The sequence below is a fragment of the Sinocyclocheilus anshuiensis genome, unplaced genomic scaffold (genome assembly GCF_001515605.1).
Source record: "Sinocyclocheilus anshuiensis isolate Anshui unplaced genomic scaffold, SAMN03320099.WGS_v1.1 scaffold790, whole genome shotgun sequence".
Lineage (NCBI taxonomy): Eukaryota > Metazoa > Chordata > Actinopteri > Cypriniformes > Cyprinidae > Sinocyclocheilus > Sinocyclocheilus anshuiensis.
In genome coordinates this window covers 123,389-143,425 of record NW_015544171.1, presented here as the reverse complement: position 1 = coordinate 143,425, position 20,037 = coordinate 123,389, and the positions used below count along the sequence as shown (strand labels likewise).

The following is a 20,037-nucleotide window of genomic DNA, read 5'->3' as shown; positions in this document are numbered from 1 at the left end:
CGGGGCTTTCGCTCACGCTAGGCCGCTGTGTGCTTCGTTGTGAAAGCGAAACTACTTTGTTTGGTCTTCCAAAAGAGGGCTTCGTCATGCTCGTCATGCCTAGAGCTGATCTGTGCTGGTCGCTGAGGGAATACATCAACTTTCACCGTGGAATCCAGCCCGGGGTCTGTCACATGTGGTTGCCGCTCATTTGTCGGATCCGCCACAAATGCAGACAGAGTTTTATGTTTACGCGGCGCGATGCAATGTAACGCAACGTGTAAAAAGACAGTTTAAGTCATTATAATCAGTAATTATGTCCCAACTGGATGCAACAAATGCCTCGTTTGTAATGGGTTTTAATGTTTTTGTCTCATCGCTCTGGCCGGGACACGGCATCAACAGTATGTGAGGGGCGTAACATTTCCGTCTCACGCTTGAGGTATTCGGCCAATCACAACGCATTGGATAGCTGGCCAATCACAGCACACCTCGCTTTTTCAGACCGATGAGCTTTGTAAAACTCGACGCGTTTCAAAAAGGCGGGGCATAGAGGAGAAACAATAATGTACAGTATGTGGAAAATAATGTGTTTTTTTTTTTTACTTTAAACCGCATAAACACATTTCATTACACCAAATACACAAAATAATGTTCTTTTTAGCAGCATCATATGACCCCTTTAATAATTACTTTAATGGCCATGTGAAATGCATTTCTTGCCAGTTGGCGCAATATACATTACTCCCAAAGGGACATTTTGTAACAAAATGTGCATTCATGGCTATCTTCTGCGTGAGACTGAGATTTCTGAGTTACTTCTATTCATAGACTTTCAGTTGATTTCACAGTGCGGTCTGGGTTTCGTGACTGTCAACTGAGATTTTCTACGCTGCCAGAGAAACCAGAATATCCACCCCGCACAGACCAGCCTTCCTCCGAACTATGATTTTGTGCATTTTTTAAGATTTTCCACTGGGCAAAACTGGTATTCTTGTCCAAATCCAACATCAAACATCTATGTCAATCTGGAAACTTCAGCATTTCCACCCTATCCATCAAGACAAAAAGAAACCAATTTCTCTACTTCAGCTCAGAAGGGTGTAAGACACGAGGCAGCACCGCTGAAATCACAATGAGGGCTTTGACAAGACGGATGACTCACCTGCTGCTAAGCTTACATGCTCATATTTACGTCTGACAACGGGGTAACTAGGTGTGTTTCTGAGACTTTCCGCTGCTTCACCCAAGGTAAAGGTGAGCATAGGTGTGGCCCGGTGCTGTAGTGAAAGGCCCATTTGTCTGGAGGTGGAGGGGGCAGGGGAGAACATAGGGGAAGGGGGGGGAGATCGGGGGTGTCAGACATTGTTGTGCCTCAGCAGGGGCTGGTGATCTTTACTGATCTGGTGCAGAAAGAGCACCGGAGAGGAGAAGGAGTGGCTGTTGTGTGCATGCCAAAGTGGCAGCAGGGTGTGAGGCCGGCCCACTCCACTCTTCATTTACACTCCAATGAGAGCGTCTGTCAGCCACTATGGCCACAAGGATGAGCACACAACAATATCATACTCAAAACATCAGCGCGCTGCTTCATAAATCCTCAACCGTTAATCTTTGTATTGCAGAAAGCGCTGGGCGTGTGTCAGAAGAACACAGCCCTCGTGTTGACACTATGATCTAAAGCTAGAGTGGGCCGACTGGTTTTGTGCGTCGAAATAATGGACTGAAAATCTGAGATTCAAGAGAGCTCTGCATGATCACAGTACATGCACACCCTGTACAGCAACTTAATTAACCACAATGCAGCTAGATTTATATACTGACAGCTAAAATACTAACTATGTGCAATTTAGCACAATTAAACCTTCCATCTCCAATAGTTATGTAAAATAAATAAACTAATTAAAACTACTTACATAAGATAATAAAATATATATATATATATACACATGTAAAAATTTTAATTATATATGTACTAATTTTAATTATGTATGAATGTATATATAAATATATGTATAGAGAGAGAAACCATGATTTTTGGTTATTGTTTTTTTCTTATTTATTTTGCATAGGGGGAACACCCAAACAGCTTTATAATAAATAACAACAAACAACAATGACCACATTAGCTGATGATTCAGACTGTAGAGGGCTGTTTAATTACTCTGATTGGTTCTTCTGATTCATTAAAAAGAACCACCCTAATCAAGCGATTCAGTGGGTAGTTCAGTGCAGTAGGTTTATTGCTGCATGCAGCCAGCGATGAAAACACAGTTGAAAAAGCAAGGTTGGTTATTTGTTGTCAAAAGTTTATTTTCCAACACCCAAGTTTTTTCTCTCCATACAAAAATCACAAACTCTCATCTTTCAGCTAAAATATACAGCGATTATATTTTGGTCACTGTGCGGAAGATTAACCAGTAACGCAGCATGCTTGATGGAGGAAACTGCTGTATTACAGTAATGAGAATGTGATTAATTTCACATTACAGTAACATGAATTTAAGGGTGCTTTCACACTTGGTTCGCTTGCCTGGTCCGAACCAGAGTTCGATTGCCCCCCCCTCCCCCTGCCCCCGCACTGTAAAACCGAACAGTGAAATTAATTAAATGAAATGAGTTAACTTCACTCAAATAATAATGAAAGTTCATTGGACTTAATTGAACAGTTCTGTAAATTTAAAATGTTGTTGTAGTAAGGTGAACTTAAAATGATTGCGTTTTCTAGTTCACAGCATGCTTTGCATCAGACAACAAGGAAAATAAATGTAGAAATTAAGTGTTATTTTGTGTGTTTTTACACAAGATTAACATAGAGAGACATAAGTTAGTACTTAAATGTTGTGTTATGTTAGGATTTACATAGGTTTCTGTTATGTTGGTTTTGTAGTGTTACCGTTGTGGTGAAGAGTAGAGCCTGTGGTTAGGTTGAGGATGGACAGCAAAACTTAAAAGACTATTTATACTGCATGTTGTTTGACTATTTACATGCAAGTATTGTGAGTGAGTCTTTTAGATAACTACATTAGTACGTGCTAGTGTGCTGTTACTAGCTAGCACTTAACTATAAAGATCTAAATGAATGTGCTGTTAATGGAAGCAAGTTGTATATAATTATCATTGTGATGAGTGGGGTGGGACCATGGAAACGAGGCTTGGCTTGGCTCCCATGGCTCTCAGCCCCGCCCCACTTGTCATAAAAATGTTAAGCTTTTAAAATGTTAAAATTTGTTTGTTTTGTTTACTCAAATATTTTGAGGCAATAAATTTCCTCAAATGTTTTGAGTATTCTTAACTTGCCAGGTTTTACAGTGCGCTGGACTGCGTTCATATTTTATTTGGGTCCGAACCGCGGTTTGTTTGCGACATCAAGCCAGCACCTGTTTACCCCGTTGCTTAGTAACGACGGTGCAGAAGGCGGCGGCCAATGCATAACATTGCTCTCTGCACTTTTATATATTTATGTTTTTAAACCGTTTGTTTTGTTTACAAAGCTTCGGTACATAACGGCACTTACGTCTGTCTTACGAATGTACTGCAAATGCTCTAAAGAACGCTGAAGGCAAACAGAAATGAGATATACAGCTCTGTTTGTAGCACGTCAGGAAAGTGAGTGAAACACACACAAACACACATTTTTATCAAATAATACGTCATTAATAGCGGTTCACTTCCGGGATTTGGTACGATTGCGTTCACATCAGCAGCGAACCGTACCGGAGTTCACATGAACCGTAACCCAGACCACCCTTTTTAAGCGGACTCAGGTACGGTTCGCGGGTGCACACACGAGTTCGGAAGACAGCGTTCAAACGAACCGAACTCTGACGTCAATCGAACCCGGGTGCGCACCAAAAGTGCTAGTGTGAAAGCACCCTAAGAGTTTGTGTTTGTCAGAAAAAACACAATGCAAAAAAAAAAAACATTAATGGTCAAAATAATAATGTCTTCATGATGTTTCACCCAGTGAAACTACAAACATTATTGTATCATTGCCAACTAGCTTACATTATTACCAGAGCTATAGCTGTAATGACCATAACATGCATTTCATTTCATAATGTATTAATGACAGTACAGTTTCAAATACTGGAGTGTCAAAATATCATTAGTGAAGCTATGCATCAGAGCTCAGCAGCACAGCTATTTTAATCAACTTGGTTATTAAGCTGTTCTTATCACTGATGAGCAGGAAACACATTTCAGTGTGAAAAAGAACATATACGAGTGTCAGCAATGTTTAATTCAACAATTATTAATTATTATGGTGGGAAAAGGTTTTAATGAGCAAGACTGTAAAAAATAAATAATATTTGCTTTTTTATTTAAGTTTTTTGCCTTCAAAAATGTATAGGAAATGACAATTTTATCATCAATTTGTAAATCTATTTTCACTTATAAAGAAATTGTTATTCCAATTTAATGAATGCTAATGAAAAAGTCATCAGATTGTTTTTGTTTTTTTACAGTAAACAAAAAATTGTTTCTACCTTCTCCTGTACCCTCCTGTAAAGCTGTAGTCTGAAATGCTGCTTTACACTAAACTATTGCTTCAATCCTAAATACTATACAGGAACAATGTCTAGGTAAAACAATCTGTTCACAGACTTAAACGCTGTTAACCAATCTGCTTACAGGATATCCTGTTATGTCTTACATGTCATTCTTCAGTGTAGGGGTGAAAGCGAATTAGGTCTAGACACAAAGAAACAACAAATGACTTTGAACTGGCATAACCTTAGGATTAAAACAGAACGCCACACGGCTGAAGGTAACAAAAGATGCATTAGCCACATACACTGTGCCGTACAATGCATCACCTGCCGTGATAACGGATGAGATGAACACCAATCATCTTCAACTAGGCCTGGGTGGCCAAAACTGTTCAATCCTGATATTGCTACTCTACTAGATGGAATGAAAGGAAGATCAACAAGCGAGTCTCTCCCTCAGAGTTACCTTCAGATGCTTGTGTTTCAATCCCTGCAACACTGAAAGCATATCTGTCATCACGGAGATGATCAGACAGACAACCAGTCTGCTGTTCCACAGTGACGTCAGTGGCAAAGACTTGTGAGAGCTTACCATTAGAAAACACTCTCTGACTGACGTTTTTCAGCCATCATGAATGAAAAGTATGTGAGGGCTGAGTAAATAGTGGATATACATTTATTGAACTTTCCCATGGCTTAGTTTCCACTAATCACTTGTTATGAAAAAGTCTGAGTCTGATCAATAGCAAATGGCAGAATGATGAAATTAGACAAGAATTCTTGATTTGTGCTCCGATCTAAAAAGCAATAACCAAGTAACACGCAATGCTGTAAACCAGCACAATACAAAAAAATACAACATTACAATTGTTTTCTTCTAAACCACTTGTCTATATAAAATGATCAACATTCTCGCTATCTGCAAATGTTTTAGGCTTATTATTGTGTAGCCATTTGGCTCCTGAAATGAGATCTGAGACAGTTTGGATCACATTTATATAAGAAATGCATAATATGCTGTAAGCCACATGACAGGATTATACCAAACATAAGCATGATACTGGTTGATGCAGAATTCAAGATGCCAGCATTGCTAAACAAGCATATCAAGCAACAGAAAAATCGATAAAGAAAGGTAGTACTAAAAACAAGCCTAATATCTGATGTCTGAAGGATTTTTTTAGACACATACATGCACAAAAAGTACATATTTCGCACATAACATGCACAAAAAAGCAGTTCAGGTCAGTGTTGTTATTGTTAACTAAAACTACTAAAAATAGTTTTCGACAATTTAAAGAAAGCTGAAATAAAATAAAATATAAATATTAAATGAAAAACATCTTAAAGTAAAAATTATTAGACATTGCCTTGGCAAATAAATGAAATAAAATAAATTAAAGCTGAAGTACTAAAACTACTAAACCTGAAACAAAATTAAATGAAAGATAAATAGGAACATTAAAGCTAACTAAACTGAGAAAAGCACAAAAATACTGAAAGTTAACTGAAAAATAAAAAATAAAAAGCTAGTGCAGATATAAAACTAGTATAAACATTTTTACAAAAAAATATTACATTAAAAATAAATTAAATAAATTAAAAAATTGTATATAAAAGATATAAAAAAACAAGTATAAAAATAATACTAAAATAAAACAGGTACTCCAATGGTATGAGTAATTCTCTACTATATAGTATGCAAAGTATATATAGTATAGAAAGCAGTTGAGTAATATGCCCGAATATGAGAGATTCACAAAACAGTAGGCAAAAAAAGACCCAGATGAACTACTGCATTTGCTGATATTCAAAACAACCCCTCCCAAAATGCCACAGAAGCTGTCAAAGTCAAAATGTTGCCACAGTAAATGACTTTTCAAGTGCTATAGGCACCATGAAAGTTGCTCATCATGGCTAAATTGCACTTGTTAAGTTAAATACTTTTCACTGTTGATAGGTCAAAAGACATACGGGTCAAAAAACAACACCAACATGACAGATCATGCAGCATTTGTGAATGTATTTATACAACACACCTGCAAACCTACAGAAACATACTTGAGTGCATCCAAATTCTCATACATGCATTGACTGGCCAATGGAAACAGAGTTCTCAAAATTGGAAGCAAAGCACAAAACCGGTCAAAAACCGGACTTCATGACCATAAACCTACACCACACACACATAATTACAAAACCAAACCAATGCAAGCTCATACAGAGTTAACAGAGTATGTAGGCTGAGATGTCTGCTTAAGTATATGGATCATACCAGAAGCAAGTTAGTCCACATAACACGAACATAACTCATACATACCTGTCAGTGACTGTGGACCGTGTGTCGCTCATTGGGCTTTTGTTTTTAGCTTTTATTTGTCCTATATCCTATAGTCATTTTCAGATGCATCAGGCGAAGCATCGGTTTCAGATGTTGCATGAGGCTGCTGCATCCATATTTTGATGTGCTGATCAGGAGGTTCCCTATTTACAAAAAAAAAAAACCATAACATTTATTATAAAAGTTGCACCAAAACAGCAATTAATCCCAATGACTACATACAATCATAAACAACCAATGAGCAGATGACTTTAAATATTAGAAAATATAAAAGCATATAATATGCATTGAAGACCTAAAAGTACTTATACATCATATTTTCCAGAACCAACAAGTTTTTTTTTTTAAACCAATCTGCAAATATCCTGAAGCAACCCAAAGAACATTTGGTTCTTCGAGTAATGGTGCGGTTTACCAAAAAATAATCCTGCAACAATAACATAAACACAAAAACACTCTACCTCTACTGTAATTGCAGTTTGGACATATAAAATAAAACTAAGTATGTTCTGTATACATAAAAACGTTATATAGTTATAAAAACGTTATACTCACTAGTTTTAACAGTATAACGTTAGTAACAAGTCAGGAGGCTTGCACAGATCAGTCAATAATTAAACCAAAATAACTCACAATTTGTGATTTTCCGTTATCGTGCAGCTGTAAATTTACCTTCATATTCAGCAGAAGCTCCCAGGTGAAGACGAATCACTTCCTACTGCTCGAAGTTACAATCCTTTGACAATTAAAACACTTTTGAGCTTCCTAATGCTGAATGTGTGTAACGTTACGTCCACGGCCAACACAGCAGCAGCAATACCGCAAACCCAGACTGCAGACGAGGCCTTGCTATGCTAAAGCTAACAGCAGCCTAATAACGTCCACTCCAAAAATGAGACGCGATATTTTCCCAACAACAATAATAAACAACCGTGTGCATCCACACCAATCCCACAGTCACCCAGACAGGGAAAAAACACACGCGCTCATACACGTGTCACCTCGCGAAGAGTTTCCATGGAGCGGCGACGAAATCGCTTCAGCATCAAAATAAACAAAACCACTCGACAAAGTTCGCGTAGCTCTTCCTAAGTGTTTTTCCAGATGATACCGAGCTCGTATGGAAGCGAGGGTCCACTGTGAAATCAGTTTGGAGGTTGTAGGTTCCGGTCCATCAGACTGGGGAAAGTTGAGATGTGCCGTGTCTCCTGCGGGGTTGCGTCTCAAAACCTAGTGAGCCGCCTGCATGGACAGCATTTCCGATTCAACCCAGTTCACGCCAGCTCGCTCTGCTGAACTGACTCGCAACGTGCACAAAATGCTGTCTAGGTAGACAGGCTCACTGCAATTTGAGAAACTTATAGTTTGGAGTGAAGATTCCAAGTTTCTTTTTCGCGAAGATTCACTCAAACTCTGGAAACGCGTCCAGTCAGTGGAAAATAAAATATTAGGACATGTTAAAAAAAAAAAAAGAGTCTGTGATACAGTTAATGCCGTTTTAGATAGCTTTGAGTAAAGGCTTTTTAGTATTTTGTTCATAATTACATTGAAACGTACTTGTTTTGAATGGAACATTTGTGTATCCATTGTGATTCGGACAAGGCGTTCACTTTTCGCCCATTTTTCCGTCATATTATGTTTTTATTAAAGTAACAGTCGATAATTTTTAGATTTAGTCAGCTGGCTAAATGAGTTTAATTAATCCGTTGGAAAATGTGAGTCAGTCACTGGTTAAATTAAAAAACGTCAAGCCCTAGGGTGCGAAAATCCGTTCAAGTTAGTTTGCCACATGGTGGACGTTCACAAAACTGCAACGCGTTAAAGACGTTTTACTTGAGTTGGACCTTTTACGTACATTATTATATTTTGTTTAGTAATTATACTTTGTATAAGAATAATATGCCGTTTAAGATGCACATATATGTACTTATTTGCAAGAAAAAGAAACAATTGAGTCATGAATCTAAAGAATTTCTTAAAAGATTTCCACCTGAAAACAAAACTTTCATAAAAAATCTTTACAATAAATATATATAAATATTTTAAAACAAAACTGCTTCACCGCTTTTTAAAAGAAATAATAAAACAGTATGCAAAATCACTTCCAAATCACCAGTTGTAACCTTTTAATAGCACTTTTGTTTTTTACAATCGCTTAACAGTTAAACCACCTAGACCTCGATTTCGGTTATTAAACCCCAATATCTTAATGATTTGTAATTCAGAATTTGATCACATTAATCAGAAGAGGTGTATTAAATTCACAATGACTTTGAATCAACTTTTAATACATGTTTCCTTGATCAATTGCAACATTACAACATCCTAAAATACATTATTGTAATGATGATGATGATGTTTATTGATTTATCAACTGGTGTGGTCAAATCACCATAACAGATAAATAACTGATGCAAACAGCCTGTAAGTCATCACTCAGTCTCAATTTAAAAATGGTTACATTTCAAAGACAAGATTTACTTTTTCATTCAAGTCATTAATCACACACAAATCATTCAGTAATCTTCCAGAAACATTTAGTAGTGTTTCATGATCATTTCTGAATATTGCACGTACTAAAAGTTTAATGGAAAAAAATGTAAAAGCAACATCGCTAATTAAAATTTATAACAAGTAGTGTTCCTAATTACAAAAATATCAAATATTTCCAGTACTTAAAAGAGTTTAAACACTTCATTCCTTATGAGTACAAATATATCAAATTAGATTTGATTGTAAGAATTCTGAGTTAATCATAATGGCAAATAATAAAAAACCATTAAGACTGTTTAAGGGCTCTGATACAGAATGGATGTTTTCCCATGTGTATATTACCAACCAGAAATAAACTTTAATGGCTGATATCCTTTTAAAAAATATGTAAACATCTATTAGCTGCAGAGCTTTATTAGCTGGTACACTTGTTCTGATTCTCATTCTTCTCTCCGGTGTTCGAAACGAGAGGCCAAACCGCTGATCTGAGAGATCTTTCAGTCTCTCTTCACATCCTGCCCGTTGACCTCTGCCATCCTGTGACGATTCATCCAGCCCTGGTATTTGAGCTGGGATTTGCGGTATGCGAAGCGGCCGATGTCAACCATGAACACCCAGGACAGCGCGTACATGGCCACACCGCCACCTTTCATGATAAACTTGGGTCTCGGAGAGATCAGCTCACAGTACAACATGGTGCCGCCGACGAAAATGCGCATGAACACAAACAACAGCACGAATAGAACATCCACCACATCTCCGAGGAAGCTGTCATAACGGCCGGAGTGTTTCAAAAACCAGCGCGTCTGAAGGAGGGGGTTTGTGATCTCGCTGCCAAACAGCACGGCGCAAGACTCGATGCCCGACTCCCCCAGCCACAGAGTGAGCAGAATACCCAGGATGCTCATGGTGTGGTGGGCAAGCATCACCAGGCCCTCTGTGCGGAAGTACACACACCAGGCCATGTCAAAGATAAAGTAGCCCAGACTGACCACCATAGCGGTGATCTGCAGAGGGGTGTTCTTTGTACCTGCAAATGATATATGGTAAAAAATTAGCATTTGTCAGGAAAAAAGACAATATGGCAATGCTAATAAGACAACATTATATATTAGGGGTGTGCGACATGTCTGCGATAATATTGGGTTGTTTTAATGGGTTAATTTGCAGCTGGCAAGATAGGATTTTGATAAAAGCTGGCTGTCTATGTAGTAGAAACTATGTCTATGTAGCTTTTTTTTTTACGAAAACAACAGAGAAAAAGGCTGTGGTGAAGAAAGGTCGGAAAAATGTATCACCCATAATGCACTGGGCTCAATCAGACTATCCATGAGCGGGAATTCAAAAATGTGGAAGTACGGTCTGTAGTTTTCACAAAAGTCCTGGATTTGTCAAGTCCTTTGGATGATGCTTTTTTCATCATCTGGCAGACTTTTGCTGTCAAAATGATGATATCTTTGTGTAGGTAACACAGAAAAAACTTTTTCATTTTTCATGTACTTGTACTACCGACAGTACAAAGCTTTTAGCGAAATCGGCGAAATAACCCTTTGACAATGTGTGAGCTGATATTATTGAGTATTTCATTCACTTTGCAAAAACCAAACAAAAGCACCCCCAAATATCAGCATGTTTGCAAATGTGATATTGATTTTATACAACAGTGCAATAAACAAGATGTTAATATTATGTGAGTTTCATTTAGACATAATTTATATTTTTATTACATTTTTATATTTATATTACATTTATAGACATAATATTGTCTGTTTTGGCTCCATTTCACCAACAAAAATAGTTTTAAACACAAATCGTTAAGAAACAGACACTCGTGTCTTGTTACTGATGTGACGGTTCCCGTTGGAATTTGGGTGATTTGTAGCTCCGCCTACGACACGCCTTAATCTGTAGTCCATTGCCTACACCTGCCGCTGTGGTTCAGACGCTCCTTTAAAAACTGATGTTAGTAGAGACAAAGGGTCTTGGACTTGGGATATTGGGTTGTGTTTGGTTTGATTTGTATTGGTTTGAGCACTTTTACATGGCTACAACAGCACATTACACTAGCAGCCAGGCACCCCGCTTTACACACTTATGGCTAACGTATTCAGAAACATTATCTTTTCTGTTGTGTTTTCTTTATTATAGTGATTTACTTGAGCTTAATAAAGCCTTTTCCTATTGAGCCTTATGATTTCGTGTGTCCCTCCTTTTGTTGCTTCCCTTTGAGCCAGGGGTTGTAACACTGACTGAATCGGCATTTAGAACAAATCAGTTGAGTGAATAATTCAATGACTCATTCATAAACAGCTGCTTTGCCACTTGCTTTGTTTCTTAATAAATCAGCCAGCTGAACGAAGATAAGAATTGGAAGATGTGAGTCAGTGACTCACTCGTTAAGACAATTCCTGCATCTGAAACTCAGAATATGCCTACTTCCCTACTACATAAGAGCGAAAAACAACACATGAGAAGAGCAGTATGTCCAAATTCATAATATTAATAAAACAGTAGGCGAGATGACTTACAACTTCAACTGAGATTCCATAATGCGAAAGAGTTGTAAATGGCAGTGAAATGGCGCAACTGACATCGTAAGTCGTTTTACTGTCGCAAACTTATCAAATGTAGTACCTATTTTGGACACAGCAACTGAATTGCCACCAACTACTGGTGGTTTTAGTTTTATATATATATTTTTTTTTCATATTTTAATATTCAAAATTTCGCATTTGAAAAACTAATCTTTTAGCATTAATTATGCAATTGCAATCATTAAATAGTCTCTAAATATCATACACCCCTATTATATATATTAGCATTAAGTACATCTTGCCTGGGTAGGTGAAAGGCCACGGTCCATCTATGTATCCAATGTAAGCAGTTATACAGACTGCAAGGATGCCATGGAATAGTGTAACTAGCCGACAGTTCCATTCATAGCCACAAGAGCCATTTGTGTAGCACAGCAAAGCATAAAGAGCAATCCACCCAGCTAAGCACACTCCGACTGCCAGCACCAACGGCGACATCTTTATTCTGTGAACCTAATCAAATACAATGAGCTGTCACATTCACAAAACACTTTATCATGTTAGATTGCATGCATGCATTCATGAGAGTACTTACGTGAAGCACCACAGCACTTGAGTGACTGTCTAAAAAATGACACTTTTCCTTTGATTCTAATGTGGAATAAGCGCTAAAACCACTCGAGTATGTCTGAAGGGCTAGCAGTGGATTTCACATTAACAATTGAGAAATACAAGAGTCTGGCTTGTATCTGGGTGTGTCAAAAGTAGCCCAAAAGTTACTGTGGCAACCTTATCCACACAGCTCTTAATCCTAATGTTGTCCGAACCTCGGATGTAAAGCAGCTGATGTTGAACTAGGTCAGTACTAGGTTACTTTATTTTAACATATATATCCAGACACTGATATAGCCTGTATGCAAGTTTGAGAACTGAGAAAGCGTTCTTATTCATAGCAGGTTTAATAAGAAATAATTGATCAAATAAACACTCAAAAGTTACTGTGGCAACCTTATCCACAGCTCTTTATCCTAATGTTGGCCGAACCTTGGAAATAAAGCAGTTTAGTGTCAATATTAGGTTATTTTATTAAACATATATATCAAAATACTGATATAGGTTTGGGAAATGAGAAAGGATTCTAATTCTTATACATACAGCTCTTTATACTAATGTTGTCTTAACTATGGAAGTGAAGCAGTTGAACTATGTAAATATTAGGTTATTTTACCAAACATACATCAGGATACTGATATGTAGGTTTTGGAACTGCGAAAGGGTTCTTATTCATATTTTTAACGGATTCAGTAAAAAATAGTAAAATTAATTATTAAAATAAATACAATATAAGCATTTTAACTAAAATTAATTAATTTAAAACATGCTCCTGCTTCAAGCTAAATTATGCAATGAAAACAAAAAAATTGTCATTTTCAATCACATGAGCCAGACCGCTTTTGGTTAATCAAAAACATACAATACGAACCGTGTAGTTTGATTAATTTTTGGTTAATCAAAAACACAAAGCAAACTGTGTAACTTAGTCTGATTCATTAGCAATTAGCAAAAGAAACAGATGAATAAAAACAAATGTTACCAACGTTTGTGTTTATTATTTTTCTATAATATATATGTAGAGTCAAATGTTGCACTGCATTTATATCACTTCTAAAAAAGTAAAATAAATAAAAAATGTTTTTCTGTTTTCTATTATCTGTTTTGTTGGAATATGAAATTACCTGACCATTTGGCTTTTTTTTTTTCAGATGCATTCATTAAAAGTGCTACTAAAAGCATCGTTAATAGAACAGTTTAGGAATCGTTCAATTTCTTACGATTCCCATCCCTACTGTTGCCAAAGAGTCATAGTTTATATATATATATATATACATTGTCAGTGAACAAGTGAGTAACTAACTCTTTATTCAATAATAACATCTCCGATGAATAATGTTTCATATATAATATTAAATTAACATAATAATGCTTATATTAGGTAGAGTACTCTAAAATAATTATAAATTGCAAGATAATTTGATTCAAGTACACTACTATTCAAAAGTGGAGGTTATGGTAAAAAAAAATATTTACAAAAGTCTCTTATGCTCCCCAAGGCTGTATTTATTTAATGAAAATACAGCAAAACATTAATAATGTGAAATATTATTACAATTTAAAATATATGTTTTCTACTTCAATGTATTTTAAAATGTAATTTATTCCTGATATAGCAAAGCTGAATTTTCAGCATCATTACTCCAGTCTTGTGTCACATGATCCTCCAGAAATCATTCTCATATGCTGATTTGATGCTGAAAAAACATTTCCTATTAATATCAATGTTGAAAACAGTTGTGCTGCTTGCTTTGAACTGTAGTGTATAACAAAACATTATATAATGCTTAAAGTTATTTATAAAATGTTAAACATATAGGTAGGTTTGACACCATCACAATGTTGCAGCTCTGCAAAGTCTTTTAAAAACAACTTTGTTTTTCTAACTGTAAAAAAGACGCAGGTTATAAAAGACAGTTTGCTGAAGGAGCTTTTATTTCAAATGACTTCATATTATGCTCATATTCATTTTCATAGGAAAATAGTTTCGATACTTTATTCATACCAGCTTTATCTGTAAAAAGAATCAGTAAACACTGAATCACCAAGGCACTTGTATCCCAGACAATGGCTGTTGTTTGGGGAGGTGTAATCTCAAAAAACACTTTTAACATAACACTTAAACTCTCTGAAACAAAATTAAATAAATCCGTATAAACATTTTAGTACCATTAACGACAACCGAATCACCTGTAGCATGTTAAACGCGAACATTCACATGTTAAGAGAGGCGAGTCGTGAGTTGAAGGTGAATGTAGTGAAATGAGAAACAATAGAACGGTTTCTCTTCTTCATGGTAGAGCTCAGTCTGCGGATTTGGTCCTGTTAAATGAAAGTGATTTCTTCTAGTACGTCTGATACCACACAAAAGGATGTGAATCCGTATTTGTGATGGTTTCACAGCTCTGCTGATGTTCTGAGGTCATGCTGATAGGAGGAGCCTGAGTGACAGTAATGCTGCAAAACCAGAAGATGGCAGTGTTGGATGCACAGATTTCATCAGCCTGATGCCTTTCTCAGTACTTTCTATCCCTCAGAACATACACTTACTTTGGTTTCCTCACTTCACTTTTGAAGTATTGTCTGTTCCCAACTAATCAGAGGCCATACTTCAAACTGTATTGATCCAACTGGTCCTTAAATGATACTGTTGTGCAAGTCCATCCTTATCAAAATGAAAACACACACTCCCAAAGAATCCCAGCATTAAGACTTGAGGTGAGATAATTCACATGATTGAATCGGTCTGAATTAAAAGTGATCAATGATTGATTGATTAATAGCGTTTTCTGTCTGCACCAATATTAATCAAAGCATGTATATGTTCACCACAGTGCTTTGAATCTAACAGTCAAAATACACAACTAAAAAGAGCGAGAGAAAAAAGGCATTTTCTCTGAACGTGTGCGCTGTGCTTAAGTGTCTTCAATCGTATCCCACTGCCAAATAAATAATACCAGTTTCAGAAAAAAAAAGAAAATTGGCAACCTGACGAGATCCAGCTAATTTTAAGATTACACCTTGTTATATAGAGACTAATTCACAGGTTGCTCGTCCCAGACTCAATTGGGTCTCAATTCCATTCCATAGTGCTGGTACGAGCAGGAAGAGCTTTAAAACTACTGACCTCAAAACTTGAGCAAACTGCTCAAATCACACTCCATCCACACCCATCCAGCATAATTTCTGCTCTGTGCATAAGGCACGAGTCTGAAGGCTTGGAGGTGGTGAAGGTCACATTAAATATGTTTTTGCAGAAGCATATGTGGTTCTAGGTCTCTTCCTCCCATAGGCACAGCTGTTTGTGGGGCACATAGTAAGTAAACTGGTAGCCTTTGCTGCAGCTCTTGATGCCGCATTTATACGGGCTGCCCTTGCCAGAGACGTCTCTGTTGCGGCAGTACTTCAGCAGGCAGGGGTACCATTCCAGTCTGAGGTTGTAGCTACAGGAGCACGGCTGCCACAGGTCCTTCACTGTCCCGCAGCTCTGCAGGCCTGGCACCTCCATGGCTTGAGGCTCGAACATGGAGCCCTCCATGCCTGAAGAATCGGAAAAATCATTTATTATAGTTAACGATCATCAAGCTTCAAGCTATGTAGGTCAGTGAAGCGTTACAAATGCAGATGTGTTCCAATTAAAACAGTAATGCTGGGAAAATCTGTACTGGGACTAACTACATTAAATTGATGTGGAAAAGAGTTGGATAAAGCTCAAACTTTTTTTTTTATTATTGTTTTACTGTCGCCATGTCTATAATGATAGTTAAACATGATAATTCAAGTAAAGAGCCTCATTATTTAATATTAGTATTTAACCCAATTAAACCATAAAATTAATTAAAAATAGAAATATTTTACAAATATAGCCTAAATATACTTTTAAAAATCACATTATTTTTCACTCTATATTCGAGATACCATAATTCATTTTAATTATTCATAATAATTTCATTTATATTTTTATATGATATTAATAGACATAATAGATATAGAGAGACAGAGGTTATATCGGGCGAGTACTGGAAAAAGTGGTATCGGTGCATCCCTAATTGCAATTATTAAAAATCACATCACTTTTAATTATAAAAATGTTCTTGATGCATCATTTATTTTATTCTTACTAATATCATTTATATATTTGTTATATATTTTATATGAAATATGTTTAGTCTGCTCTTTAATTATTAAAATCACATAACTTCTTTTTATATATATAAAATATATATTTATATTATACAAACATATCATTTTTGTATTGAAAAGTTGGTCAAACTTTATTTAAGGTCCAATTCTCGCTATTTACAAATCATTAACTACAACTTTTGCCTCAAACTCCTAATTTGCTGCTTATTAATAGTTAGTTAGGTAGTTGTTAAGTTTAGGTATTGGGTAGGATTAGGGATGTAGAATATGGTCATGCAGAATGTGCTTTATAAGTACTAATAAACAGCCAATATGTTAATAATAGGCATTCTAATAAGCAACTAGTTAATAGTGAGAATTGGTCCCTATACTAAAGTGTTACTGAAATGTTTTGTCTAAATGTTCTATATGTTCAATATTATTCATACATATATACAAATACATATTTACATATACAATATATAAACACATTTAAAATATATTTATACACATTTATATTCATATTCATTTATAACCTGGTTTCATCCTTTCTTGGCATCAAAACTTGCAGAATTTAATCAATGTTTCAAAGACTATCATTTCAATCATGAAAATACACTTTTGTTGGTATCTTTAATTCACCATTAAAGCCTGATGTGTCAAATGATACATGATCTACAGTGTGCATTCTTTAAATTATTATTAATTTACTTTTTACATATTTTGTCTAAAGGTTATTGTGGGACTATTATTTCATACATCAGGCTACAGAGGGTTAATAAGTGAAGTGCACTATGTCAGCGATATGCTGGGTTTGGTAGGGTGTAATTAAGGGACGCAGTAAGCATGCTTGCCTCTGTCCAGCCAGTGTCTGACATCAGCCTCGCGCGTGTACACGGCCTCGCGGGCGACGCTGCACATGTTGTGGATGTGGGCGCTCAGCTGCCACGTCCGTGTCAAATTAACTGCTACGTTCATGCTCAGCATCTCCGTGCTTCTCTTCTCTTCCGCCGTGCGGATAGCCTGGGGATTTTTCTGTAATACAAAAAGGAAGATTTTAGTATTAGTCCTGTCGTTCTTTAAAGCTAGATGTTTCCAGTCTTTTCTCACACCTTTCATTCATATTCACACATCTAAGACCTTGGCCGCCCTCCCAGGAACTACTCATCAAAGGCCTTTTACAGCCTTGTTCCTCTGAGATGTCCCATTTAAAACATCACACTCATACGCAACACAGTTAACCCATGAGCTCAACTCTAACACCCAGCATCTGCTTGTTTTGCCTCTGAGGGAGCCTGGGAGCAATGGACTGACCTGTCGGAGTCTGGCCATGGACTCGCTGGGGATGATCTCATTGTGGTTGAGCCGTGTGATGAAGCAGAGCGCCTGGTACTGGCTCTGCCCTCTCTCCAGCTCTCCCAGGATCAGCGCCCGGAAGATCTTCACATCCTGCGAAGAAAAACATGTAGTCATCTTTCAACTGTGCCACTCCTTAAGAAACGCACTAGCGGTCAAAAGTGAATTGAAGTAATTACATTTTTTTTTAATGTTTTTGAAATAAGCTTTCATTGAGTCGGCACCAATAGCCTCGTGGGCAGCGTGCCGAGATATAGCGCTGTTGCGCTTCGGACGTCACGAGTTCAAAGTCCCAGCTCGTGGACCTTTCCCGATCCCGTCCCCTTCTTTCTCTCCCACTTCACTTCCCACTTAACTATCCTATCATAAAAAATGGAAATGGCAAAAATAAATCTTTAAAAAAAAAAAAGACAGAAATAAGTTTCTATTCAAACAAAAATTCAGTAAAAACAGTACTAAAATTTGCATGTTAAATATTTTTTGCATTTTTTTTTCTGTGATGGCAAAGCTGAATTTTCAGCAGTCTTCAGTGTCTTCAGTCTCCAGAAATTGTTCTAATATGCTGATTTCATGCTCAATTATTGGCACTCCATTATTATTAATGGTTCTTATGATTATTAACATTACAATATGTGTTTTTTTATGGAAATTGTAATGTTTTTTGCTGAACAGAACGTTTAATGAAAAGCATTTATTTTAAATCTTTTGTGACAGTATCATTTAAGGACCAAGTCATTTACAGTATAATATATAATTATATTATAATATATAATTACATCTTGACTGTCATTTTTGATTAATTTAATACTTTTCTTTAAAACTAAATAAATCTTACTTACCCCAAACCTTTGAATGGTATATTATCACACTTTCCTCCAAAATATTAAGCAGCACAACTGTTTTCAACATTGATAATAATAAGAAATGTTTCTTGAGCATCAAATCTACATCGAATATGATAAAATTATTTCTGAAGGATCAAGTGACACTGAAAACTGGAGTAATGGCTGCTGAAAATGGCATATGGCATCAAATACCAATCAGTTTGTTTCATTCTGGCTCCTAAATTCTCGCTTTTTAGCATATGAAAGTCAGCCGTTGACCTTCAAGTTTACAGTCAGACCCTCATTAGAAGATTTTATAGCATTTCAGCCCAGAACAACAGAGAGACACTGTATATTTCAGCACATCAAGTTGCTGTTAGCAACCAGACCAGATATCTGGCAGCGCCCCTGTGCCTATAAAGACTTCCATGTAAAGGCATTATGGGAAACCCCAGAGAGGAAAGCAAGGCCGTGGACCTGTCTACCCATTCATCAGTTTCTCCTTGCTCTGGCATCCCCATGACTCTGCCAGCAGAAGACACACACATTCTCCTCACTCCCTCCTCCTCTTGTTTTTCACAGTAAGGTCTTGAGCACTGAGCCGACAGAAGGGAGCAAGCTTTCAGGGTTTCCCTCGCAAAGTAGGAGGTTTTCTCAGACAATCCAAACAAACAAGCCCAAGCTGTCTTTGTTTGCTCTGGAGCTCTCATCTCACCCACTTTCTAGAATCTTCCATCTGGTTTCCAGAGTTGGTCAACCCCCAAACTCAAGGAGCAGCAATCTCACTGAGCTCGTGGCAGATAGACAGCCAAGAATCATTCACCTCCTCTAGCATTCTATTTGAATGACAATGATCTTATTTGTAAAGTTTTGCCTGAGGGTGTAAATTCAGTTCCGCAGACAAACTTTGCGATTGCTATCCAATCCAAATTAAACGTCTGCTTTTCTTGCGTAAACTTGGCAATTTTTTTTTAGAACAAATTACCTGCTTTTCTGTGGACGACCAGGAATGGCACTTAAAATAATATTAAAAAGTATTTAAAAAAAATCACTTTATAAATTGACAAATAAATACAAAAAAATTGTAGTTAATAATGTTTTTAAGCAATACTTTTATTCAGCAAGGATGCATTTAATTGATCAAATGTGACATTGAAGACTTTCAAATGAATGCTGTTCATATATAAATATATACACACACACATATATATATATACACACACACATATATATATATATATATATATATATATATATATACACACACACATTTACATACATATATA

The 20,037-nt window shown here is 36.6% G+C and overlaps 3 protein-coding genes across 8 annotated transcripts in view; all 3 read right to left on the bottom strand.

The window, feature by feature from the left end:
• Window positions 1-8,154, bottom strand: part of LOC107696008 (rho guanine nucleotide exchange factor 12-like) — a 51,537-nt gene extending 43,383 nt beyond the window's left edge. For 3 of the 5 annotated variants that reach the window (XM_016496140.1, XM_016496142.1, XM_016496144.1), the window contains exons 1-2: window positions 7,483-8,152; window positions 6,790-6,953 (exon numbers count right to left, since the gene is read on the bottom strand). In XM_016496140.1, the coding sequence (XP_016351626.1) occupies window positions 6,790-6,821 (32 nt within the window). In that variant the 5' untranslated portion in view covers window positions 6,822-6,953; window positions 7,483-8,152. Of the gene's footprint in view, window positions 1-6,789; window positions 6,954-7,443 lie in introns of all 5 variants that reach the window. The other 2 variants (XM_016496143.1, XM_016496141.1) reach the window with 2 other exon arrangements.
• A 763-nt stretch (window positions 8,155-8,917) lies between these two features.
• LOC107696007 (transmembrane protein 136-like) lies at window positions 8,918-13,036 on the bottom strand. Of its 2 annotated transcripts, XM_016496139.1 has the most exons (3): window positions 12,433-13,036; window positions 12,140-12,350; window positions 8,918-10,333 (listed from the first exon to the last, which is right to left on the bottom strand). In XM_016496139.1, the coding sequence occupies exons 2-3, from the start codon at window positions 12,333-12,335 to the stop codon at window positions 9,801-9,803; spliced, it is 729 nt and encodes a 242-aa protein (XP_016351625.1). In that variant the 5' UTR covers window positions 12,336-12,350; window positions 12,433-13,036; the 3' UTR covers window positions 8,918-9,800. The 2 variants fall into 2 exon arrangements, with proteins under 2 accessions (XP_016351625.1, XP_016351624.1); XM_016496138.1 differs by lacking the exon at window positions 12,433-13,036 and having other exon boundaries at window positions 12,140-12,406.
• Window positions 13,037-14,439: 1,403 nt separating this feature from the next.
• Window positions 14,440-20,037, bottom strand: part of LOC107696006 (out at first protein homolog) — an 18,277-nt gene continuing 12,679 nt past the window's right edge. The window contains exons 2-4 of the mRNA XM_016496136.1: window positions 17,886-18,020; window positions 17,426-17,606; window positions 14,440-15,989 (exon numbers count right to left, since the gene is read on the bottom strand). Coding sequence (XP_016351622.1) covers window positions 15,721-15,989; window positions 17,426-17,606; window positions 17,886-18,020 — 585 coding nt within the window. The 3' untranslated portion in view covers window positions 14,440-15,720. The remainder of the gene's footprint in view (window positions 15,990-17,425; window positions 17,607-17,885; window positions 18,021-20,037) is intronic.